The sequence below is a fragment of the Acinonyx jubatus genome, chromosome C1, assembly GCF_027475565.1.
Source record: "Acinonyx jubatus isolate Ajub_Pintada_27869175 chromosome C1, VMU_Ajub_asm_v1.0, whole genome shotgun sequence".
NCBI classification, from domain to species: Eukaryota; Metazoa; Chordata; class Mammalia; order Carnivora; family Felidae; genus Acinonyx; species Acinonyx jubatus.
The window spans coordinates 173,007,373-173,027,962 of NC_069381.1; the positions used below are offsets into that span (position 1 = coordinate 173,007,373).

At 35.1% G+C, this 20,590-nt stretch overlaps 1 protein-coding gene across 1 annotated transcript in view; it reads left to right on the forward strand.

Annotated features, from left to right (window-relative positions):
• The first annotated feature begins 14,465 nt into the window (after positions 1-14,465).
• The window catches only part of COL3A1 (collagen type III alpha 1 chain), a 40,801-nt gene continuing 34,676 nt past the window's right edge, over positions 14,466-20,590 (forward strand). Inside the window, exon 1 of the mRNA XM_015077648.3 lies at positions 14,466-14,670. Within this exon, the coding sequence (XP_014933134.1) occupies positions 14,592-14,670 (79 nt within the window). The 5' untranslated portion in view covers positions 14,466-14,591. The remainder of the gene's footprint in view (positions 14,671-20,590) is intronic.

The window sequence follows — 20,590 nt, forward strand, 5'->3', positions numbered from 1 at the left end:
AGGAAGAGGGCTGGTAAGTTGTGAGATTTTAAATGAGATAGTCAAAGAAGTACTTATTGGGGTGAAATTTGAGCAAAGGCCTGGAGAAGATACGCAGATACTGGGAAGGAGTGATCCAGGTGGAGGGACCAGCAAGTACAAAAACCAAAAACAGGAGTATGTCCTGCGTCCATCAGTCTATGTTGGAGGTTATAGCCATAGAGTACACAAGAAAGAAGGAGAAGGAGGAGGAGGAGAAAGGGGATGCCAAGATAAAAAGATATCTAGGTTACTCTAAAATACAGACACTTAAATAGAACTCGTTCTCAAATGTGTTACAAAATTACTCAACTCCTTTAATAGAATATAATGTATAACATATTTCTCTTACTGCTAAACATTATGGAGAGTACAATGGAATAAGATTTGTTCATGGCTAAGCTTTTGTAGATTTGTTTGCTCCTGCTCTGAATGTTTTGAGGCTAATGGGATTATCATCTGGAAAATAAGAAAGAAAAACAGATTTGCCTTTTAGATTTCTTCTATCTATCCTCTTTTTTACTTTATCTCATAAACAGGCTATTGGGGTGTACAACTTAAATGCAACTCTTTCTTACAAAGGAGAAGCAAGAAGGATTATGAAAGCTCTTTGGTTCTCAGAATCTATCATTGCCCAATTTCACATTCATAAGACTATTCTGGATGGTTGAGGAAGTTAGAAATGGTCCCCTGTCAATCTTTTCCAGATAGTATAGGGGATGGAGAAAGGTTGCAAGATCATTATAGAACAGGCCAAGCTTGGGATCTAGATGTCAGTGGATGAATCTCTTTGTGTGAGATTGGTGGAAAATAGGAGGTGTGATTTTCTACATCGCCTTCTCTGGAAAACCCATCTTGAGCTCTGTTGAGGAAATCATGTGCCCTTCGAATGTTTCAGTACCAACTTTATCATGACATTTGTCACTGTGAGTTGAAACTGAAGGCTTCTTGTCAGCCCTCCAGACCAGATCATAGACTGGCTAATGACATGGATCAGGTCTGTTTCATCACTAAGCCCTGTACCTAGCATAATGCTAAACACATAATCGGCACTCAATCAATATATGTTTAATTCATGAATGAGGGCATGGGCTAATTCAGCAGTCACATCTCCATGGTAGGATCAACTAAAATACACCAACATTTTTTTTCTACATCAACTACTACTAAAGCCATATTTCTCCTCACTGTATTCTTGTGCAATCAGTTTTTAACGGATGTTTTTACATTAATCTCTTACGTAACTTGATTTAAGTTGGTTTCAGCCCACCAATACTCTGAGATTTTTATTTTAATTCTAATGCTATCATGTAATATGTAGCTTTGTATCACAAATTTGATAAGAATTTCTGTGTCTATTAGTCATTATTTTATAGGAGTATTTAATTAAACTTATTTCATATCTCCCATTTCAATATTATCCCACGAAGATGTCCTCACTTACCTCGCAAAGTATAGTATGAGAGACTTTGCCAAATTCACTAATAGGAACTCTGTAGTGTCAGGAAGACAGCTGGCATCTCTAATTAGCCACAAACATATAGAATTGTTTAATCGTAAGGTATTAAGTGACTTATGTTCTGTCATTTTTAAGCATATTCACTCATCTCTACACAAATAAGGGTTACATTATTGTCAGCACTTTCTCAAGCCAGAGTGAAGCATTTGATTAGAAATACTTAAAGAATGCATGCATGCAAGAGCTTGAGTCTTCTATAGGACAAGATGAATCAGACTCAATTGCTTGGACTGAAAAATAAAATAATGTGACAGCCAGATGAAAACTATGCCTGCCATAACTCAACAGCGCAATCACGAATATACTAAACACCCCACCTCTGAATCATGGATAACGACAGTCCCAATATTTATTAAATAGTTGATACTATTTTTAAAAACCCTACTTCTTTTGATGTGAATTTCTTTGATCTCTTGGTATAAGAAACATTATATGTGGAATGAGAAGGTAAGCTTCTTTCTTTTCTGCTCTAGGCCTATTTCACTGAACTGTACACAATAGGAAAAAGTAGATGTCACCTACCATTAGTGAGAGATTCTAAGCCTATTGCCACATTTTGAAGCATCCCATTCAAAATTAAAACATCAATTAATCAAGGTGCTCAAAACAAAAATGAAGTCAAGAATGATAAAAATAAATAATAACAGTATAGGTGATTCCAGAATTATGTGTAATTCTCTATTTTAAAGTACAAAAATTTCTAGCATGACCTTCAAGTGAAAAACATCCATATATCAGCTCCAGAGAGAGCTTAAATAGTTTAACATCACACACACACACACACACACACACACACACACACACACACAAACATGTTTGGATCTCTTTTTTTACTTTTTAAGTTTATTTATTTCTTGTAGTAATCTCTACACCCAGTGTGGAGCTTGAACTCATGACCCCAAGATCAAGAGTCATATGCTCTTCAACTGAGCCAGCTAGGTGCCCCCAAAACATGTTTGGTTTTTTTTACCTGTATTCCTGTGCTATAGGAAAAAGGAATATGTTCTGTTAAATCCAGAGAACAGTTGCATCTAATTCTGTGGGAGCTATTTGGAAAACAGAAACTTGTCTATAAATACAAAATATATTTTGAGAGAAAGGAACAAATTTGAATAAATAATTATACCTCTTTTAAATTGGGGGAAAAAGTGTCCCATATGATTTTTTTTCTTTTAGAAAATTGCTGAATGTTTAAATGAAAATAAACTTCTGTCAAATTATGTTTTAACCTTATCATTTCATAAATGAATTTGTGATGAGTGGCTGAATAAGTGGTTCAATATTAGATTATAATCTCTTTAAGTCTAAGGTTTATACATTACTTTTCTGTTTGTACCCTAACAAACTCAGTGTGTGCCTTGTACACATTAGGTATTTGAGCAGCATAATTAATTTAGCAAATGAAAACTATTGGAACCATCAGTTAGAAACTACTATTCACCTGGAGGCATGTGCATGAGTTGCTGGGAAGTAATTTGGAGGCAAAAATGCAGAAAGTGAACAATGTCCTTGAAAACCCAAATTTACAGAGTGAAAGGAAATGGCACATCTATCAAATGATGAAAGTATAAAAATGAAATAAAATTTATGGGGCACCTGGGTGGCTCAGTCGGTTAAGCGTCTGACTTCGGCTCAGGTCATGATCTCACCGTCCGTGAGTTCGAGCCCCGCGTCGGGCTCTGTGCTGACAGCTCAGAGCCTGGAGCCTGTTTCAGATTCTGTGTCTCCCTCTCTCTGACCCTCTCCCGTTCATGCTCTGTCTCCCTCCATCTCAAAAATAAATAAATGTTAAAAAAAATTTTAAAAATATGAAATAAAATTTAAAAACGAAATATAATAAAAATTGGAATTTGGTTAGCTGCTTTAATTTATTTAATTGTTAATCCACAGTTGTCTCCCAGTTTGTTTTATGCATTCTTCACTTGCTTCTTGTCACTAATAAACATGTAAATCAAAATGAAAATTTCTCTGAAGAAAAAATTTTCTTTGAAGAAATTGAAAATTAAGCAAGCTCTTTTTTGAAAAAATGATCAAGAGAGAAAGTGATAAAGAGAAGGTCTTGAGAAATGCTGGAAAAGTCTAGGGAATTCTGTTGTAAAGAAAAACCTATGATCCTTTGGAAATATTTGTCTAAGTATGTCATTTCGGGACAGCTCCTGCCACATATGTAAGTTTGCTGGAAACTGTTCATTTCTGCACTGTCAGGATGGGATCATCTTGTACAGTTTACAACGTGGACAGGGCCTGAGGGGAGGGAAGGCCTAATTTTTCACTTTCTGGTTTTGCTTGGCTAATCCTAGCTTAATATTGACTACAATAAACTTGGACTGTCCTAGCAGATTCGGAGAAAAACAGAAATAGGATTAAAAATATATCATTTGGTAGAGGAGTGAGACTCTTCTCACAAACAGACCGCTCATTTTACAGACCTCCTCATTCCGACGTATATTCACACCATCTCAATACAAGACAGTAGGTTCAAAGAACTATTATACTGACTTAAATTCCACAGAGCACTGAGATTTTTTTAATCCTTTCTCTCATTTTCTTTTTACTAACACAACAGAAAGGATACATCTTTGACTATATCCTCACATTATTTTTTAGAAAAAACACTTTTGGATCTACTCTATGGGATTATCTTTGGAATAATTTTAGGAGACATGCAAGAAAGTTGGAACTATTACCTTATATTCACATTAAAACAAATTTTTTAAGGTTTATTTATTTTTGAAAGAGAGAGAGAGAGCATGAGCAGGGTAAGGAGCAGAGAGAGAGGAAAACACAGAACCTGAATCAGGCTCCAGGCTCTGAACTGTCAGTACAGAGCCTGACACAGGGCTCAAATTCATGAATCGTGAGATCATGACCCTAGCCGAAGTCAGATGCTTAACCGACTGAGCCCCCAAGGCGCCCCTCACATTTTGTTTTTTGATGCAATTTCACTCAACTTGTTTACTCCCATTTACTCATCAGAAATTGCAGCAAATTGTTTTTGGTAGTCTAAAAAAAAGAAAAAAAATTTAAGCCTGCCCTTAATGGATCCGCCAATGGAGATATTCAAAATAATATATTTCTAACAAGTATGCAATTGAGAAAAAAAGCTGAACTGAATATAGTTTCCCAAAATATTTCATTGAAGATGAAAACACTCATTTCAAGTTTCTGATCTCTTTCAAAGAAATTAATGCTACTCAATTCAATATAACATATGGGGATAAAAAGAATGCATTCTAGAACCAGACTTCACAGGTTTGAATCTTGCCTTTGCGTTCACTAACCGGGTGATCTTTGGCAGGCTATTGTACTACTCATCTGTAAAACAAGTATAAAAGTATATGCTCATAAGGTGGTAGTGAGGATTAAATGAAATATATACAATATTTTTATATATTATATCTGAAATACTTTAAATATAAATACAGTAAAACCTTAGATTGCAAGTACCTTGTTCTGCGAGCGTTCTGCAAGATGAGCAAACATTGCTAATAAATTTTAACTTGATGAACAAGTTGATGTCCTACAAAATGAGTGGTACATGACGCCAGAAGGCAGATGACAACAACTGAGCGAATGGTTCTTGAAATTTACTTTGATACACAAGTGCTTTGGATGACAAAAATGTTTCCATAATGAATATGCCTGCAAACCAAGGTTTTACTGTATAAGAATTGATATTATTATTTTTATTAAGAAAGGCTTTGTTTATTGTTTTAATTACAGACAACCATCCACAATTATTTTTCCCTGACAATACCCTTCTTCGTACTAATAAAATAAAAACGTGTAAACCTGCTTTATAAGTCATTCATTAAACAGATATTTACTGAGCACCTACATGCTAGGAACTGCATTAGGCATTAGAAATTTAATATTTTTCAGATTTTATTATGAGATGTTTGGAGCTCTCTGCTTAGTACTTTTTGGGGCTAAGTGCTTAGACGACACTGTCAACAACAATTTCTGAGAATATTTTCATTGTGGGAGACTCTCTTCCTCTTCTTCACTCAACCCCATTCCTTGCCTTTATCTATGCAAACCAGAACTAAAGGGCCAAGCTTTTTCTTATAAGGCTTTAGAAAAATTATCTCTTGGATACAGATCCAAAATAAACAGTTCAAATAAGATATGCTTTGGGAAAATGTTAATAAACTTGCCTCAGGAAAATTATTTGAGTTTCCTTCATTTCTTCCATTTGGCAGAGATTTTACTTGGGATTAAAAAAAGAAGAAGAGAAATGAAGAAAAAGTCACTACATTTTATAGACGAATACTTTTGTTCTAAAGTGATGACTTTCTTCTAAAACCACTATTCAAGGTTGAGAATTGGGAGGTCTTTAATTTAAATTTAAATTTAAATTATATAAATTAGGCCGGAAAAACCGTGAAATCACCAAAAAGCTTAGAGTCATTGGCATTGGACTAGATTCTCAGCATCTCCTCAGTGTACAGGTTCTTAGGGAGAGCCTTCCCTGTGAGGCTGTGTGCCAGGTGCTAGAGAAATGGTGACCACAAGAACAGGCACAATCCTTTCCCCATGGAGCTTGGTTTTGCAGGAAATATAAAATAATAACTATGAGTGATCAAGTAAATTACCATAATAAATAAACAAATACCAGAAAATAAATTAAGCAGTTTTGGAATGTGATCATTCAATATGGCACATCCTTTGGGATTCTTTCTCAATACCTCAAAATCCTGTGTCTTACAATTTCTTTACCCCAAACTTTGATGCCGATTTTCCCCCAATTCTAAGTTGTTGAAAAGAGAAAACAAGAAGTGTTGCCCTTATCTTTTTTAGCTGAAGATGAGAAAATTTAACTGCACCAATGTAGTGCTAGGAAGAACAATAAAGAAAGGGAACACCATGATGGGTACACAGAGACACTAGAGATGGCTGACATGACTGCTGTTGTTTCTTTCAGTTCACTTGTCACCCTTTCTTCTTGTGAACAAGGAAGGATTTTGCTAACTAGTATTGGCCTCAATCGTTAACAATTTGGTGAGGTTCCAAAATCCACAGCCCCTAGAAATTTTCCTGGATCCCCTACTTGGAGAAGCACTGCAAACAACTTACAGCACACTAAATCAGAAAGGTTGGCCTGGAAAACCATTTATGTAATTTCTCTGCCTTTGTTTTGGGGAATCTTCCAAAAGAAGTGTCTAGAGAATCAGATATAATTTTGAGCAGGGTATGCTAACGTGGCTTCAGCAATGATTTTACTTTTCTTGTAATTTTGCACTTGACATCATTTTTTCCAGTGGTGTGTCCCAAATGCTGTCCCAACTGACTGTCTGGCCATATTTTGCTCCGTTGTTTGCTATAGCAAAAAGTGCAGATATACAATTGCCTTCTTCAACCTGATGTTAATTTCAGTGAAATCTCCCAAGATGTATCCTCTCCCCTTTTCCCCTACTAAATTTACATGATTTCAAAGAGCCCATCCGTTTTTGATTATATTTTGAATAGGAAATAATAACTCTTTGGTATTTTAAAACAATCCAAGAGCCTTATTTTAGCTATGGATTTCTTCTTATTAACTAATCATCGTAACTAGCAAACATATTTTTTTCTTTTTTCTTCCTTTCTCCAGCATAAATGTATGTTGCTTACACCACTTCAAGCCGGGAGATGGAGAGAGTCAGGGAATTGTCACACAACCCTACTCAGTTTAATCACATACTGACTCCAGCTACTAACCATTAGCTGCTGGCTTCCCATTGCCAGTCACACCCTAAATGGAGTTCTAGGAGTGACTGCCTCAGTTCATACCACCAAGAGTGATACAACGCTGACGCGGAATCTAGGTCAAAGAAGGTGCCCACTTGTGAGTTAACCTTGCCCCTAACGACCAAGAACTGGATTCCAGTTCCCACACACAAGGGACCTCTTGAGAATACCATTATCTGACTTCTATCTATTTTTCGGCATGCTCAACTAACCATACTGAAGTTTACACACTGCTCCATGGAATTTAAACCAATAGAGCAAGCAATATAAAACAAAGAATTAAACAGTTGTGTTACATTTTGTGTGGGTGTTTGGATTTGTGGCGGGAAAGGGAAATTTCAGTATTTTGATTTGATATTTTACACTTTTTTTTTCCTTTTTAAAATTTCAATTGCAAGGAAATTGAGTCAAGGGAAGTAAAACAGCTCAAACAAAAAAGTGTGAGAACTTCTTTTTCAAGTATTTTGTTCTTATGATACTCATTTATATGCCATTTTTTTTTGTTTTTACACCCCCCCAAAAAAACACGTTAAAATTGTGATGAATTTCTAGTTCAATTATTTAAATTCATTGTGAAATGACGTATGGATTTTCTGTCATTTTCTCTTACAATCCTTGGTAAATTACCCGTGTTTCTTTCCATTGTACAAATTACTTTTTTTTAGTGGTCTCTTACTTGTAATACTTGTGGTAAACACAGAGTTTGACTGCTTTCCATTTGTTTGCTAATCACTTCTATTGTTTATTTTTTCTTATTCTAGAAATAAATTAATAACATCTGGAAGTTTTAAAAATCCATTATAAATCCAAAGACTTCCTTTGCTGGAAAGAGTGACCTTTCTTCTTTCAGAGTGATAGAAATACTGGAGTTATTAGCTTTTTGAAAATTACATGAATTCTAAAGAATACAAAGGAAATAGAGTATTTCATATGTATTTTGTTGAATTAAGTGTTTCATATTTTAAATCACATGTCACTTGATATTTATTAATCACCTACTGTATGCAAGATTCTATAACAACTGCTATGGGGTATAAAAAGATGAACAAACCTAAATCTTACCCTAGAGTAGCTTTTCATTTAATAAGGAAGATAAAAAGCTGTAAATCAAAAGAAACTAACAACCATGGGAAAGATCAGGGAAGTTAGGGGAAGAGGAAAATATTTCAACAGGGTATATCAGAGAGATTTCCTATATTAGGTGATCTGTGGGTTGAGTCTTAAAAATGTGGTAGAGGAAAGATCATACAGAGATGCATATACAGATATAGGAAAGATCATGTCAGACAGAAAGGCAACACAAGAAAAAGCATGGAAACAAATAAACATAGGTTAGCTATTAGAGAAAGAGAGCAATTCGATTTAAGAAGGTAGTGCCTAAATCAAGATAAATTGCATATTGGAAACTATCTAAGAGAATTTGCCTCTTGTTGGGGTGGGGATCGGAAATGGAAAGGGTAGATGGACTTGAAAGAATAGAAATAAAGTAACAGTAATCTATTCAGTATCATCATCCAAAGATTAGCGCTTTGCATAATCATGATGGCATAATTTTTATGTGGAAACTTTTTACTTGGAGTGGTTATTTTCATTAGTCAGATGTTTTGATTTAATCACATCATGAAATGTATCTAACATCTGTAAAATGGTGAAGGTTGGAAGCAAATTCTTAATATGATTCCTATAAATTTTAAGAAATACTTACATTATTAAACACCTAAAATTTTTCCACACTTTTATTTATTTACTTTTCAATAAGTTTAAATCCTTGAGGGGTGCACCATCATACAGATTCTGTGTCCAATGACCTTAGCAGGAAGATTGCTTCAGAATTTGGCAGGAACTATGCCTCTGTTTTCACTGGCACCTCTCCCCAGATTACTTTGATTTTGTTTGGTTGGCCACCAGGAGTCACTGTGTTGTCCTTTGTGTGCCTAAGAACATTTCTTGTCCAAATAGAATTCAGTTTTATCTCAGGGATAAGTGCCTTCAATTTAAGAAGAGCTATGTGCACCCTCTGGTTCTGGAGACTCCACTTAAGCCATCAAAAATGGTCTTGGACCATACTCTTGCAACCATACTTTCATTTTAGAAATCCTGTTCCCAGCAGGCTTCCATAGGCCCCAAAATGGCAGGAAGAGAATGCCTAATATTTTAAATACTCCATTCCAATCCCATAAATTTTTTTCACATTTCCCAATACCTATTATGTTCAAGGGACTGTGCTTGCTGTTGTGTACGATTTTAAAAAGAAGATGGGGTAATAAATAAGAATGACCTATACGTAGGAATAAAATAAATACATAAATAAATGTAAATATAAAGCAAAGCTATTAAAATAGTGTTGCCACATGAAAGCTAAGATTCCAGAGGGCTGAACTTGGATCCTTGAAAACAAAAGGAGCCCATTTGCCATAGCTCCCTCCCACCAAGAATTTAATGTTGGTATTATTTTATAGACCAATAACATACCTAAATACAGAGCTTTTTAAAACTTGATTTAAGGCACAGTCAAAAATAAAGTCTTTAGACAATTAAAACAAAATTTTTTTACATGAACACTATAACCTGAAGACAGGTTAGCTGTATAAAGTAATAGTCACAAAGTTAAACAGAGAAAGGCCACATTTTCATTCATTTTGGGAGAGGGAGGCCAATGGCTGAAAATCTCTGTGTCCTAAAGAAGAATTATTTGGATTAAAAGATCCTAAATCTGGGCCCCCTCTCCCCCAGTGAATATCTTAATATAAAAATATTGATAAGAATTAAAGTTAGTCTGCATTTGAAGCATGCAAATCCAACAAGTTCAGCTTTGGCCTATCTAATGCTTCTATCTGTAGATCGTGATTTGGGCCTCCTTTTTTTATCTGTAGACAGAATTGGCTACGTTTAAAAAGCTATTGCAGCTGTGTTGGATATTGCTGAAAATTCCTAAGTATGACTCAAATGACAAATTATATTTGATATAGAGTCTAGTGGGATTTGCAGAGAAGAGCTTCAATCCTGAGAATGATTAAGTTAACTGAAGACCCAACAGGGAACTCCTAAACTACAAGATGTTGCATCCAAGCCTCTGTCACCTTTGTGGCAAAATTTATAAAGTAATCACACTGTTCTGGATGAGTCAGTGTGTTAGGTAATGAGATGAATTTCAGTTTTCTATGAATTTTCAAATATAGTTACCATAATAATTATGATGGCAAATGAATCATCACTGAAACACAAGTATATAAAGACTTCATCCAAGAGGACATACTGACAATGCTTCAGAAACTTTCACATGAATTAAAATATGTATATTAAGGCAATTTCCAGGAAATTGCACTTGCTCAAATTTTTGTCAATCCTTAAAAGTGTGTGTGCATATATATATGTATATGCATATATACACACACACATATATATATACACATACACACATATATATATGTATATATACACACACACATATATATATGTGTGTGTGTATATATATACATACATATATATATAAACATACACACAGACACACATGTAAACACACTCAGACACACGTGTGAATTCTCCTGCATGTCCTAAAATTGGACCCCATCATTCAGTGTAATGGGGTTATACTGAATATAGTATACAATATTTACTCAAAAATTTTTAAATTATAGCAATGCTGGAAATTACATAAAATTACATAAAAGTTAATGACAAGCCAGAAATCAGAAGAATAGCAGTTTTTAGATTGGCTATTAACTCTCCAACTTCATTCTTTCTCTTCTTTCCAAACTTTTACAATCCTCCATTAGAAAACATACAAAATTAAGTGCCAAATTTGTGTTCACCCAATTCTTAAATTGCATAAAAATATCTTTACCACAATCAGTGACTAATCCAAGTGGAAAACATTTGAAAAAAAAAAATTGGAAAGTGTGCTATTTAATTCCAATCCCAATGAGTAATTTTGAGAGTCGTGTAACCTCTTTGAACTTGGGATGATTTTCAGTAGAAAAACATAAGGATAGAAATGCAGAACCTCAGTCAGACCAGCAAAGGATATAAAAAGAATAGATTGGAATAAAGCTATTTAGTGTTTCCAAAATGAGCGTGTGGTAGCACACTTCATTTTACTAAATGGCAAGGAAATCCGAGTCTTGTCCAAAAGTAAAACTTCAAGGCTAGAGAGAACAGGTTATCAATATAGTTCAATGGGAACAAGAATAAGAAGACAAATAATTCTACCTTGTGCACTAAGAAGAAATTAAAGAAAGGAATCTCAAAGAATTAGTCTTAGTAAATCACTCAAATATTTGTCTGTCATGTGCCCTACCAATGTCATTGCTTCAATCTTGGATTTATCTATGGTTAGATATGCCCAAGTTCTTTATCTACAACATGACATTTTTTTTTAACATTTATTTATTTTTGAGAGAGAGAGAGAGACACAGAGACAGCGTGCGAGTGGGGGAGGGCAGAGAGAGAGGGAGACACAGAATCCAAAGCAGATTCCAGGCTCTGAGCTGTCATCACAGAGCCCAACACGGGGCTCAAACTCATGAACAGTGAGATCTTGACCTGAGACGAAGTCGGACGCCAACCGACTGAGCCACCCAGGCGCCCCAGGACATGACATTTTTCAACCATATTTCTAGCTCAACTACACACATAGTGTGTATTTGTCCAAAATTTTTTTAAAGGGAACATAACCCTCCACATGTGTTTTCACACGTGTAAACTAAATGAACTGATCCATCTCACCATAAATAGCAAAGAAAATCTGCACTGTGTTTTACAATTGGATTACAAATTACCCTATCGTAGGGTGCAATTCTGCTATGGATTTGGTATGTTTTTAAGTGAATCCCATCATAGATACATTTTAAAGGACCTTACAGTGATTTGAAAGCACATAGAAAATGTCCATAAAAATCATGTATCTCCTTGGCTTAGAAAAGAAAATCACACAATGAAGCAGTACAAGTAGGAGACAGAGTTCTCCTCCATGTGTTTCTCATGATGGAGATAATTGATTTTCTTACTGCAATTGTAGAGAGCACTGCTGACATTCACTGGTCTACTGAGTTCATCACAGCTGTGTTGATGCATCTCTCCCAGGCTGCCTTTTCCACTGAACTGGAAAAGATTTGAATTTTTGGTTGATAATTTGCCACACCCTCGTTTTGCCTCATCTTTCCAGTCTCTTTGTTAAAGGAGAGCCACATTAATCAGTGCTTTGAAGGGTACAGGTGTTTAGATTTGTGTTAAAGCTCCAAATGTAATCTGGAGAACAAAATGACATGTCTGTGTGAGCTGGTTAATATCAGTGGATCCAGGGATGTATGGAAAAGAATGATAAAATACAATAGAAAGGGTACATATAATACCTGAAATAAAGCATAAAAAGCATTATTTAAAAAATAATATAATTTTTCACACCACAAAACGATTTTAATGAGGAAATTTAACAAATTTCAACTTTTATTGACCAAAGCAATAAGATAATAAATATAGATACATGAATTTTTTTTTCTGCAAGTGTCAGGGGCACCTAGAGAAAGATGCATCACATTTCTGGCTTAGTTTGAATGCAAGGTCTTTTTTGTTCTGTTTTGTTTTTATTTTTTAAGTATAGGGTGAAGGTTATTGGAAGACACGAAGATGTATGTAATAGTCTTTTCCCCAACATCTTCACAGTGATCCAGTAAAACAACTTATTTTTTTTCCCTGTTTACTTTTTTTTCCCCTCAAGTGGTGATTCCCCAATCTAAAATCAGACGACTCACAAGAGATTGGTCCAACCGGTTCTCTTTTCTTGTCATCAGATTATGTCATCTACACTGGGACATCTCTGTGCTTTTTGTAACTGGGCCTGGGATTCAAGCCTACCACTCTCCATCCTTACAGAATAGATATATACCTGGGAATATACATATAGCATGTAAATTGAATAAAAATTGGGCAACATGAATCGAGAGAAAGAAAGAGATGAAAGCAAGTTTAAAGAAGGACAGTTTTGAGCTGGGTCGTAGAGAAGTGACTTCCATGAATTGGTGTGAGATGGAGAGAATTTTCTGGGCACACGCACACATGGAAATGGCCACAGTTGAGTTAACACGGAAAAAATAAAATAAATACAGAGGACCGTGACTAGAATTGAAGAACCAAGATAGAATATACAGGCGACTGGTGATTCAGGTGTAAATAAATGTCCTCCTTACTAAAAATATCTGGATACTGCAGACATGCATGTTTTTCTGGCAAAGATTTATCAAAGACTTGCAGATAGTATTTACACCCCTTTCAAATATGACCCAGAAATTACTCTTTAGATCCAGAACGGCATTGAAAAGCTATGTTAATGTGGCCTGGAAATTGTACGTATGAACATCTAAATTTAGAAACTTATGCCCATCTAGATAAAATGAGAACTTCTACTGGTACTCTTTTGATATTCCATGAGATAAGCCCTTTCCCTTCCTTTTTCTTACAAAGTCAAATCATGAAAAAGCTAAATGTTTCTCTAGAAAACTCTGTTCTGGCTTTCACAAGCAGCATGAAAATTTGAAATCTCACCAGAAATCACTCTTTGGCTTGCCAGAGACATTTGTGAGAAATAGAAACAGCTATTGGTAAGTATCTAACTTTTAAGATGCCACGCAAACATAGCTCAGATACTTAGTCTTTTGACATTCGCCTGAAACTGAACTTCTAGGACCCAGAGTGGGTGGATGAGAAGGGACAAACAGAGGCTTTTCTTCCAGTTAATCTCTTACAGTTCCCTATTTAAATTGAATGAGGGTGGATTCTGGCAAAATCCCAATATAAAAAACTTCTAGGAAGATAAGATTTGCAAATTAGCCATGCCCAAGAAAAGGGCATCAAGCAATTTCTCAAAATCAACCAGTTGTTAATGTTGTCAGGGGAAATGAAAAATATATGCATTTAATTCTTTCATCAAAACACAGGGCAGAGCATGTGGACATACATTCTTAAGTTATACAAACATATATGTATATGAATAAAATATGTAGCAAACTTGTACACAAACCGATGCACACAAACTCCAGATGTATTCTTTTTCTTACTTTGTGGGTTGTGTCTTCTATAAGGGGAAAAAGACATATTAATCACTTCTTTTACTGCTAAGGGGATGGGTGCTGCTCTCATATTTCAGAAAGGGGCTGGAAAGTGAGGGAAGCCAAACTTTTTCCTATTTAAGGCCAAAGCAAAGGAATCTCAGTGGCTGAGTTTTATGACGGGCCCGGTGCTGAAGGGCAGGGAACATCTGATGGTGCTACTTTGAACTGCTTTTCTTTTCTCCTTTTTGCACAAAGAGTCTCATGTCTGATATTTAGACATGACGAGCTTTGTGCAAAAGGGGACCTGGTTACTTCTTGCTCTGCTTCATCCCACTGTTATTTTGGCACAACAGGAAGGTGAGTAGGTACTGCTTTCAAGAAACTTCATGCGGTTTTTGTCGTTACTTCTCCGTACAAACAGGTATAAAGGGGAAATTAATCTCCGAGAAGTTAATTGCCTCTGTAAGCTCCTAATTGGGGAATGTAGAACGGACTGTGATGGTGCTTTTTTAGACTTGCTTAGAAAAAATGTTGTCATTTTTGTATTTAAAAGTTTTCTGGTTGTCTAAGATAAAGATGTTCTGGTACTAACTCATTTTCATGTCAGCGGCACTGGAAACTTTTTAAATGGCTTTTAAAAAAGTGCCCCTCCTGGATTGTTAACATCTTGGAATGCTTCCTTAGGCAGTCTGGAAGTTATTGGTCTCTTGTAACACTTTTACACTCTTTTGTATGCTGGATTCTTTGTAAGGATAGAATACTGAGCATTGTTTTCTCAATAAGATAATGCATTTTAAGGACAGCATGCATTTAGAATAATTTAAAGGAAAATAGGCACTATTAAAGTTATTGAATATATTTCTGTAAAATGGCAACAAGTGAGTATCTTCAGTGTTCTTTAAATGGACTCAAACAGCTAAAAATGTTTCATCATTCCTATATTTATTCTGTTTCAAGCACTTACACGGTCGATTAATACATGTTTTCTAATAATTTATTGCTAAGGGTCTGGTGTTTTCCACACGTCCTACATTTTAACTGCATTTGCATTAATGAAGAGAATATTTAAAAAAATGTTTTCAAAAAAATGTTTTCAACAGGAATGTTTGACTTTTTCTGCAAACAAGGAAAAAAGATACTGGTACTGTTTGAATTCAAAAAGTTGATTTGTTTTATTTTCTAACAACTGCAAACAATGGTTTTTCTGCTCTAATTCCCCCCAAATCACATTTGTTTTCATTATTTGATTGTGTGAAAATATTTCTTTCAATTCATGTTTCTCACAGTCATGAAAATACTGGACGCGTTGGGATACAAACTTCCACAGAAATAAATATTTAAATGCTAAATTTAAAGATGTTAGAAGAAATTATTACACATCAATTTCTGTTTGCACGTAATCAAAAGGATTAGTATTTCAATCTAGTTTTTGCAAACATGTGTCTGAAAATAGTTTTTGTGTTTAATTTCAAATCTTTGATGTCCTTGAAAGTCATATATAAGTGGGTGAGGGGGCCAGGGTGGGGGGGGGGGACACGCAATGACATCTCTTCAGTTACAATCAGCCTGTGGCCACGAAAGAAAAGAAACATCCATATTGCTTGTTCCTCTCATTTCCTCTCCCCCTTATTCCTCTTTTCCCTTTCTGTCCCCTCCTTCTTCATCTCTCCACCCCTTTGGCTCTTTTGCACCTCCTCCCCCTTTTCCTTCCTTCACTAGTCACCCCCCTTTCCTAGGCAAGCCCATGTTTCCTCATCTCTCCTCCCTCTCTTCCTCTAGCACTTCCTCCCTGGTCCCCATGTGTCCTCCCTGTGCCTCCATCTCTCCTGTTTCTTCTTTCCTCTTGCCCCCTCCCACTGTCTTTCCCTAGGACTCTAAGTCCTCCTTCCTTCCTCATTCTTCTCTCCTCCTCCTTCCCACTTTGTCCCTCCCAGAACCTGCTTCAGCTCCTAGTCCTTGGTGAGGGTACCAAATGCCTACTGCCACATCCCTAGCCCAATAAAGACATTTATCTCTTTTAAAGCTCTTAAGTTCTTCTGATTTGGTGGGGGGAGGTAGGTAAAAATCACAGAGTTGCCATTTATTGGAAAGACTAACAAACCTTTGGTGTTTAGTTCAAAAGACTGACAAAATATTTGCAGTTGCCCGGTAGTGGCAATCTTATATCAGCATTATGGCTGTTTTTCTTCTCCATCCAACTTTAGAGGGAAAATAAGTGTTTAATACCTTTGTTATCTCTACATCACACAAGTTCTTTGCATTTTTCCTTTTCTCTTTAGCTACAGAAAACAACAAATTGTTATGAAATTTGCCATTATATTTGTGTGCTTTTAAGCTCAAAAGAAGTTGAGAGGGATTTTGGTCAGCTTACGATTTTTGTTTGTCATGAAAAAAAGTTTAAGTATTTTAAGATAGTAAGTACTTTTTGCATTCCCTATAAATTTAACAAGAAAATTCTGCTGGTAGATTAGCTTTGGGGACAGTACAGACGGTGGCTGAATATACAGCAGGCTGAGAACAGAAAAATACAGTTCTGGGATATAGGTTTCTTATATCTGCTCTGAGAATTTCAGAGACAAATAGCCCAACCCGAAAGAATACTAACTTCTAGTCCACTCACACACGTTTTCTGGAGCATAAAACATGTCCCTCCCAAAGAATTTTGGTCCCTTTACAAATTTATAAAGTTCTATTTAATTCATGTATTTTGTTCCACCAATGGAGAAATGTGGTCTGTTTTATATTTCCTGTAGTTTATAAACATGCCAAATTTGTAGCACAAAGACTCGCCACCTAGTGGCTGACAGTGTTACCATTTACACAACCAATGCCAACATAAATGTTACACAGCTGGATTCCATATTTTAGAATGAGATTTAAAAATATTACATGTGCGAATTTTAAATATGAAACATTACTTTCCTAAGGAAATAGTGTATCACTGATAAAACATTGCCAAACACACATACACACAAACACATGGTAGCAATAGTCAAAGACTGGAAATGAGCTTGAATGTTATGGCCATTTTCAAAATTCCACATGTAACTATTCCACATATAACATATAACTATTTTTTAATATTTGTCAAGTTTTTTATGTAGTCCTTATTTTACATAAGTATTTTAGTCACTTATTAGATGGATAAATTAATAGATATTATTAAGTAATATTGCTTCTTTAGGGTAAGGAGATAAACTTTATTTTAATTAAAAATGTTCTAATGATTGAACTTATATTTTGCTACCCTGATAATTCCACTGTGATAATGAACTGTGGGACTTTAATTATTTTAGGATTATAAAATAAATGGACTTAAGAGAACCAGTTCCTCATTACAGGTTATGAGAGTCTATTTTCCATTATGCTTAAGGAGAGAATTTGTAACCCATAAAGTAGCAATCAAGTTTTCTGGTTGGTGCTGCTCCCCAAGTTAAACCTATCTAATAAATAAAATATGGCATAAAATCACAAGAAACACTTCTCCCTTTAAGAGGAGAGAAAGCATAACTGCTCATGCATTTCAGGGTCAGTAATCTCACATGAATTTAGTGCTTTAGTTGAGATTATACAACTAGGAAATGACAGGGTTAAGACTAGGATCAAAACTCTGTTAAATCTTAGACAATTAGAGAACACAAAACATACATTAATTCTAGAGCATCTGACTTTGCTCATTCTTGTAACTTTGTCATTGAAAGGGAATACTAAAAAATTGTATATTATCCTAGAAAATATAGGAGAGAATGCATTTGTAAAGGGGAAAAACAGTAGATTTTTCTCTATTTAACACTCAATGTTGAATTGGCAGCCCTATTTTTAAACAAGAGAAGCAAAATCTCAGTTATGATTTAACCAGAAATTATCTTCCGTTCTGTAATAATATAAATTTTAAGTAAATAAAGTATTGATACAAAATTTTGTGTTTTTCATTCATGATACCTTGCATTTTTTACCATCCACAGAGTATTCAACATCAGATGATCTAAAGACCTATGGGTAATTAGATATTCTGATTAAATTCTGGAATTAAACAACTCAGTGTCATAAGCAGAAAGAGCAAAGCCACTGGAACAATTCTGGGAAAGAAGGAAATACTGTGATAATGTGCCTAATTTAACTAATTTAGGTTCCTGGTTTGATGTCTTACCTACAGGCTTATATTAAAAGGTTAAGAACTGTTGGCTCCAGGAGTTTTCCAGGAGTAGAGTTGAGACAAAATAAAAGAAAAAGCCCCTGTTTTACACCTACAGAGTCACTTGCCAGACCTTGAGTAGTCATTCAGAGAAGAGTGCCATCTACTGAAACCTCATGGTTTTCATTGCCGATGACTGGTGCAGAGTTCCAAAGGTTTTGTAGCCCAGTCTTTTATTTTGTAACATCAAATGATATCACCGCCTTGAAGTCATTAAAGTGGATTGCTTAAGAGTTAAAGTTTTAAAGATGAAAGATGTTATTGCCTTTGCTGGACATGAAAAACATTTGTAAGGTTTCCAGGTCTGCAATAACCTTCTGGAAACGTCTCAGTGGACTGTTTCTTGTAAAACAGTCTTCCCTGGAAAAAAGCTCAGTCCCATTGTTTTCCACACTCAAAAAAAAAAAAAAGAAGAAGAAGAAGAAGAAGAAGAAGAAGAAGAAGAGGGAGGTGTAGTGTAAAAAAAATCCAGAGTTTTCAAAGGGGAAACTGCCTGTTTCATATCAAAATGACAACGGAAAAAATGAGATAGCTACTCTTACACAAATCATTTGTTAACTGCAGCTTGAGGAGTTACATGAACCACTAGAATGTCTGTCTGTGTCTAATGAAAACACAGCAGAAGTGGATTCCTTTCAGATTAACTAATAAGACCCTTGTATTTTCCATGGCTGAGGTCAAGAACTGCCATTTAAAATGTAAATTAATGAACAAAATGAAAAGTTCAAAGAAGAAGGCAAAAGTTAAAATGCCCAAAAGATCTAAAAATCAAAGACAAAGGATCCAGAACCTATTAAAAGTTAAATTTGCTTTAAAAACTTGCATTGAGAAATTCCTGTTTCAGTGAAATGGCATTTATTTTTCTGAAACTATGCTTTCTATCGTATTTGGTGTGGAGGATGACAAACAGGGAATGTGTTTCTCAAAATTAATTAAAATCAGAGGAACGTTCTTTGGAGCTGAAGAATATGTTCATAATGTTTAAGCTTAGAAGGGAGGCTCTAATGAAGTTAGGAGTTCATCAATATGAAACATTTAGAAAAAATAGATTTGCAGAATCATTATCTTAGTGAGACACCCTAATTATGTTTTTTTTTTTTTTTGCATTGGATACTTAAACCTTATCTGTTTGTGGCTTTTGCTGTGAGGATAAGGCTTCTCTGTATACAATAAAACGTATGCTGGGTTTCCCAATCACACATTAATCGTGTTGGTGGTCTGCATGTCATTAGGGTGGCCTTGGAGATATATCTCTTTTTCCTAAGGTCAGGAGAAAATAAACATCAGAATTGAACTCCAGATGCTATCTTCTTGTTTTGAGACCAGATAGAAAAATATTCTGCAGAAGAATGTTATCCCTTAAAAAAAAGAAAAAAAAAACAAAAACACTGTCTTGTTAGACTCTGCTTTTAAGCGTGCAGGGCTTAGAAACCATAATGGGATAGGGTTTGGAAGTTGCCCTTGAAATTGCAGGAAGAGTTAAGAGTATCAAATTTAGAGATAGCTTTTCCAGGTTCAACTCTTAGCTTTTCTTCTACCATGTAACCTGGGAAAATCACTCAGCTTCTCTGGGTCTCAGATCCCTTATCTGTAAAATGAAGATTATATCAGCACTCAGCCATAGGGTCTTGGGAAGATTAAGTAAAATAGATGTGCAAAGCACTCAGAACAGTGTCAGTGACATAGGCAATACTATACCCGCACTGCCTAGTATTAGTTTTACTGGTAGTGCAAAATAAAATTACTGTAAGGAATTAAAGCACTTAGTGACTTAGTGATAAGTAAAGTAAGATATAAAATCTTGGTGATGAGATGCAAAATTTGAAGATGTTTGGCAACTGTAATAAAATAAGTAGAATATATTTTCTTCAGTATTGCTATAATTTGTCACTAATCAGTTTATATTATAATGAGATTGCTGATTGTAGATACTTTTAATTCTAATTCTCTAATTATTTTTATTTTTCACAGGACAAAGTGTTAATCACCTTAAAGGAAATTTCTAATGGGAGACATAAAAACTCATATATCTATAAAGAATAAAACAAGGAAACATCTAGAAATGATGATTCATAAAGCTTT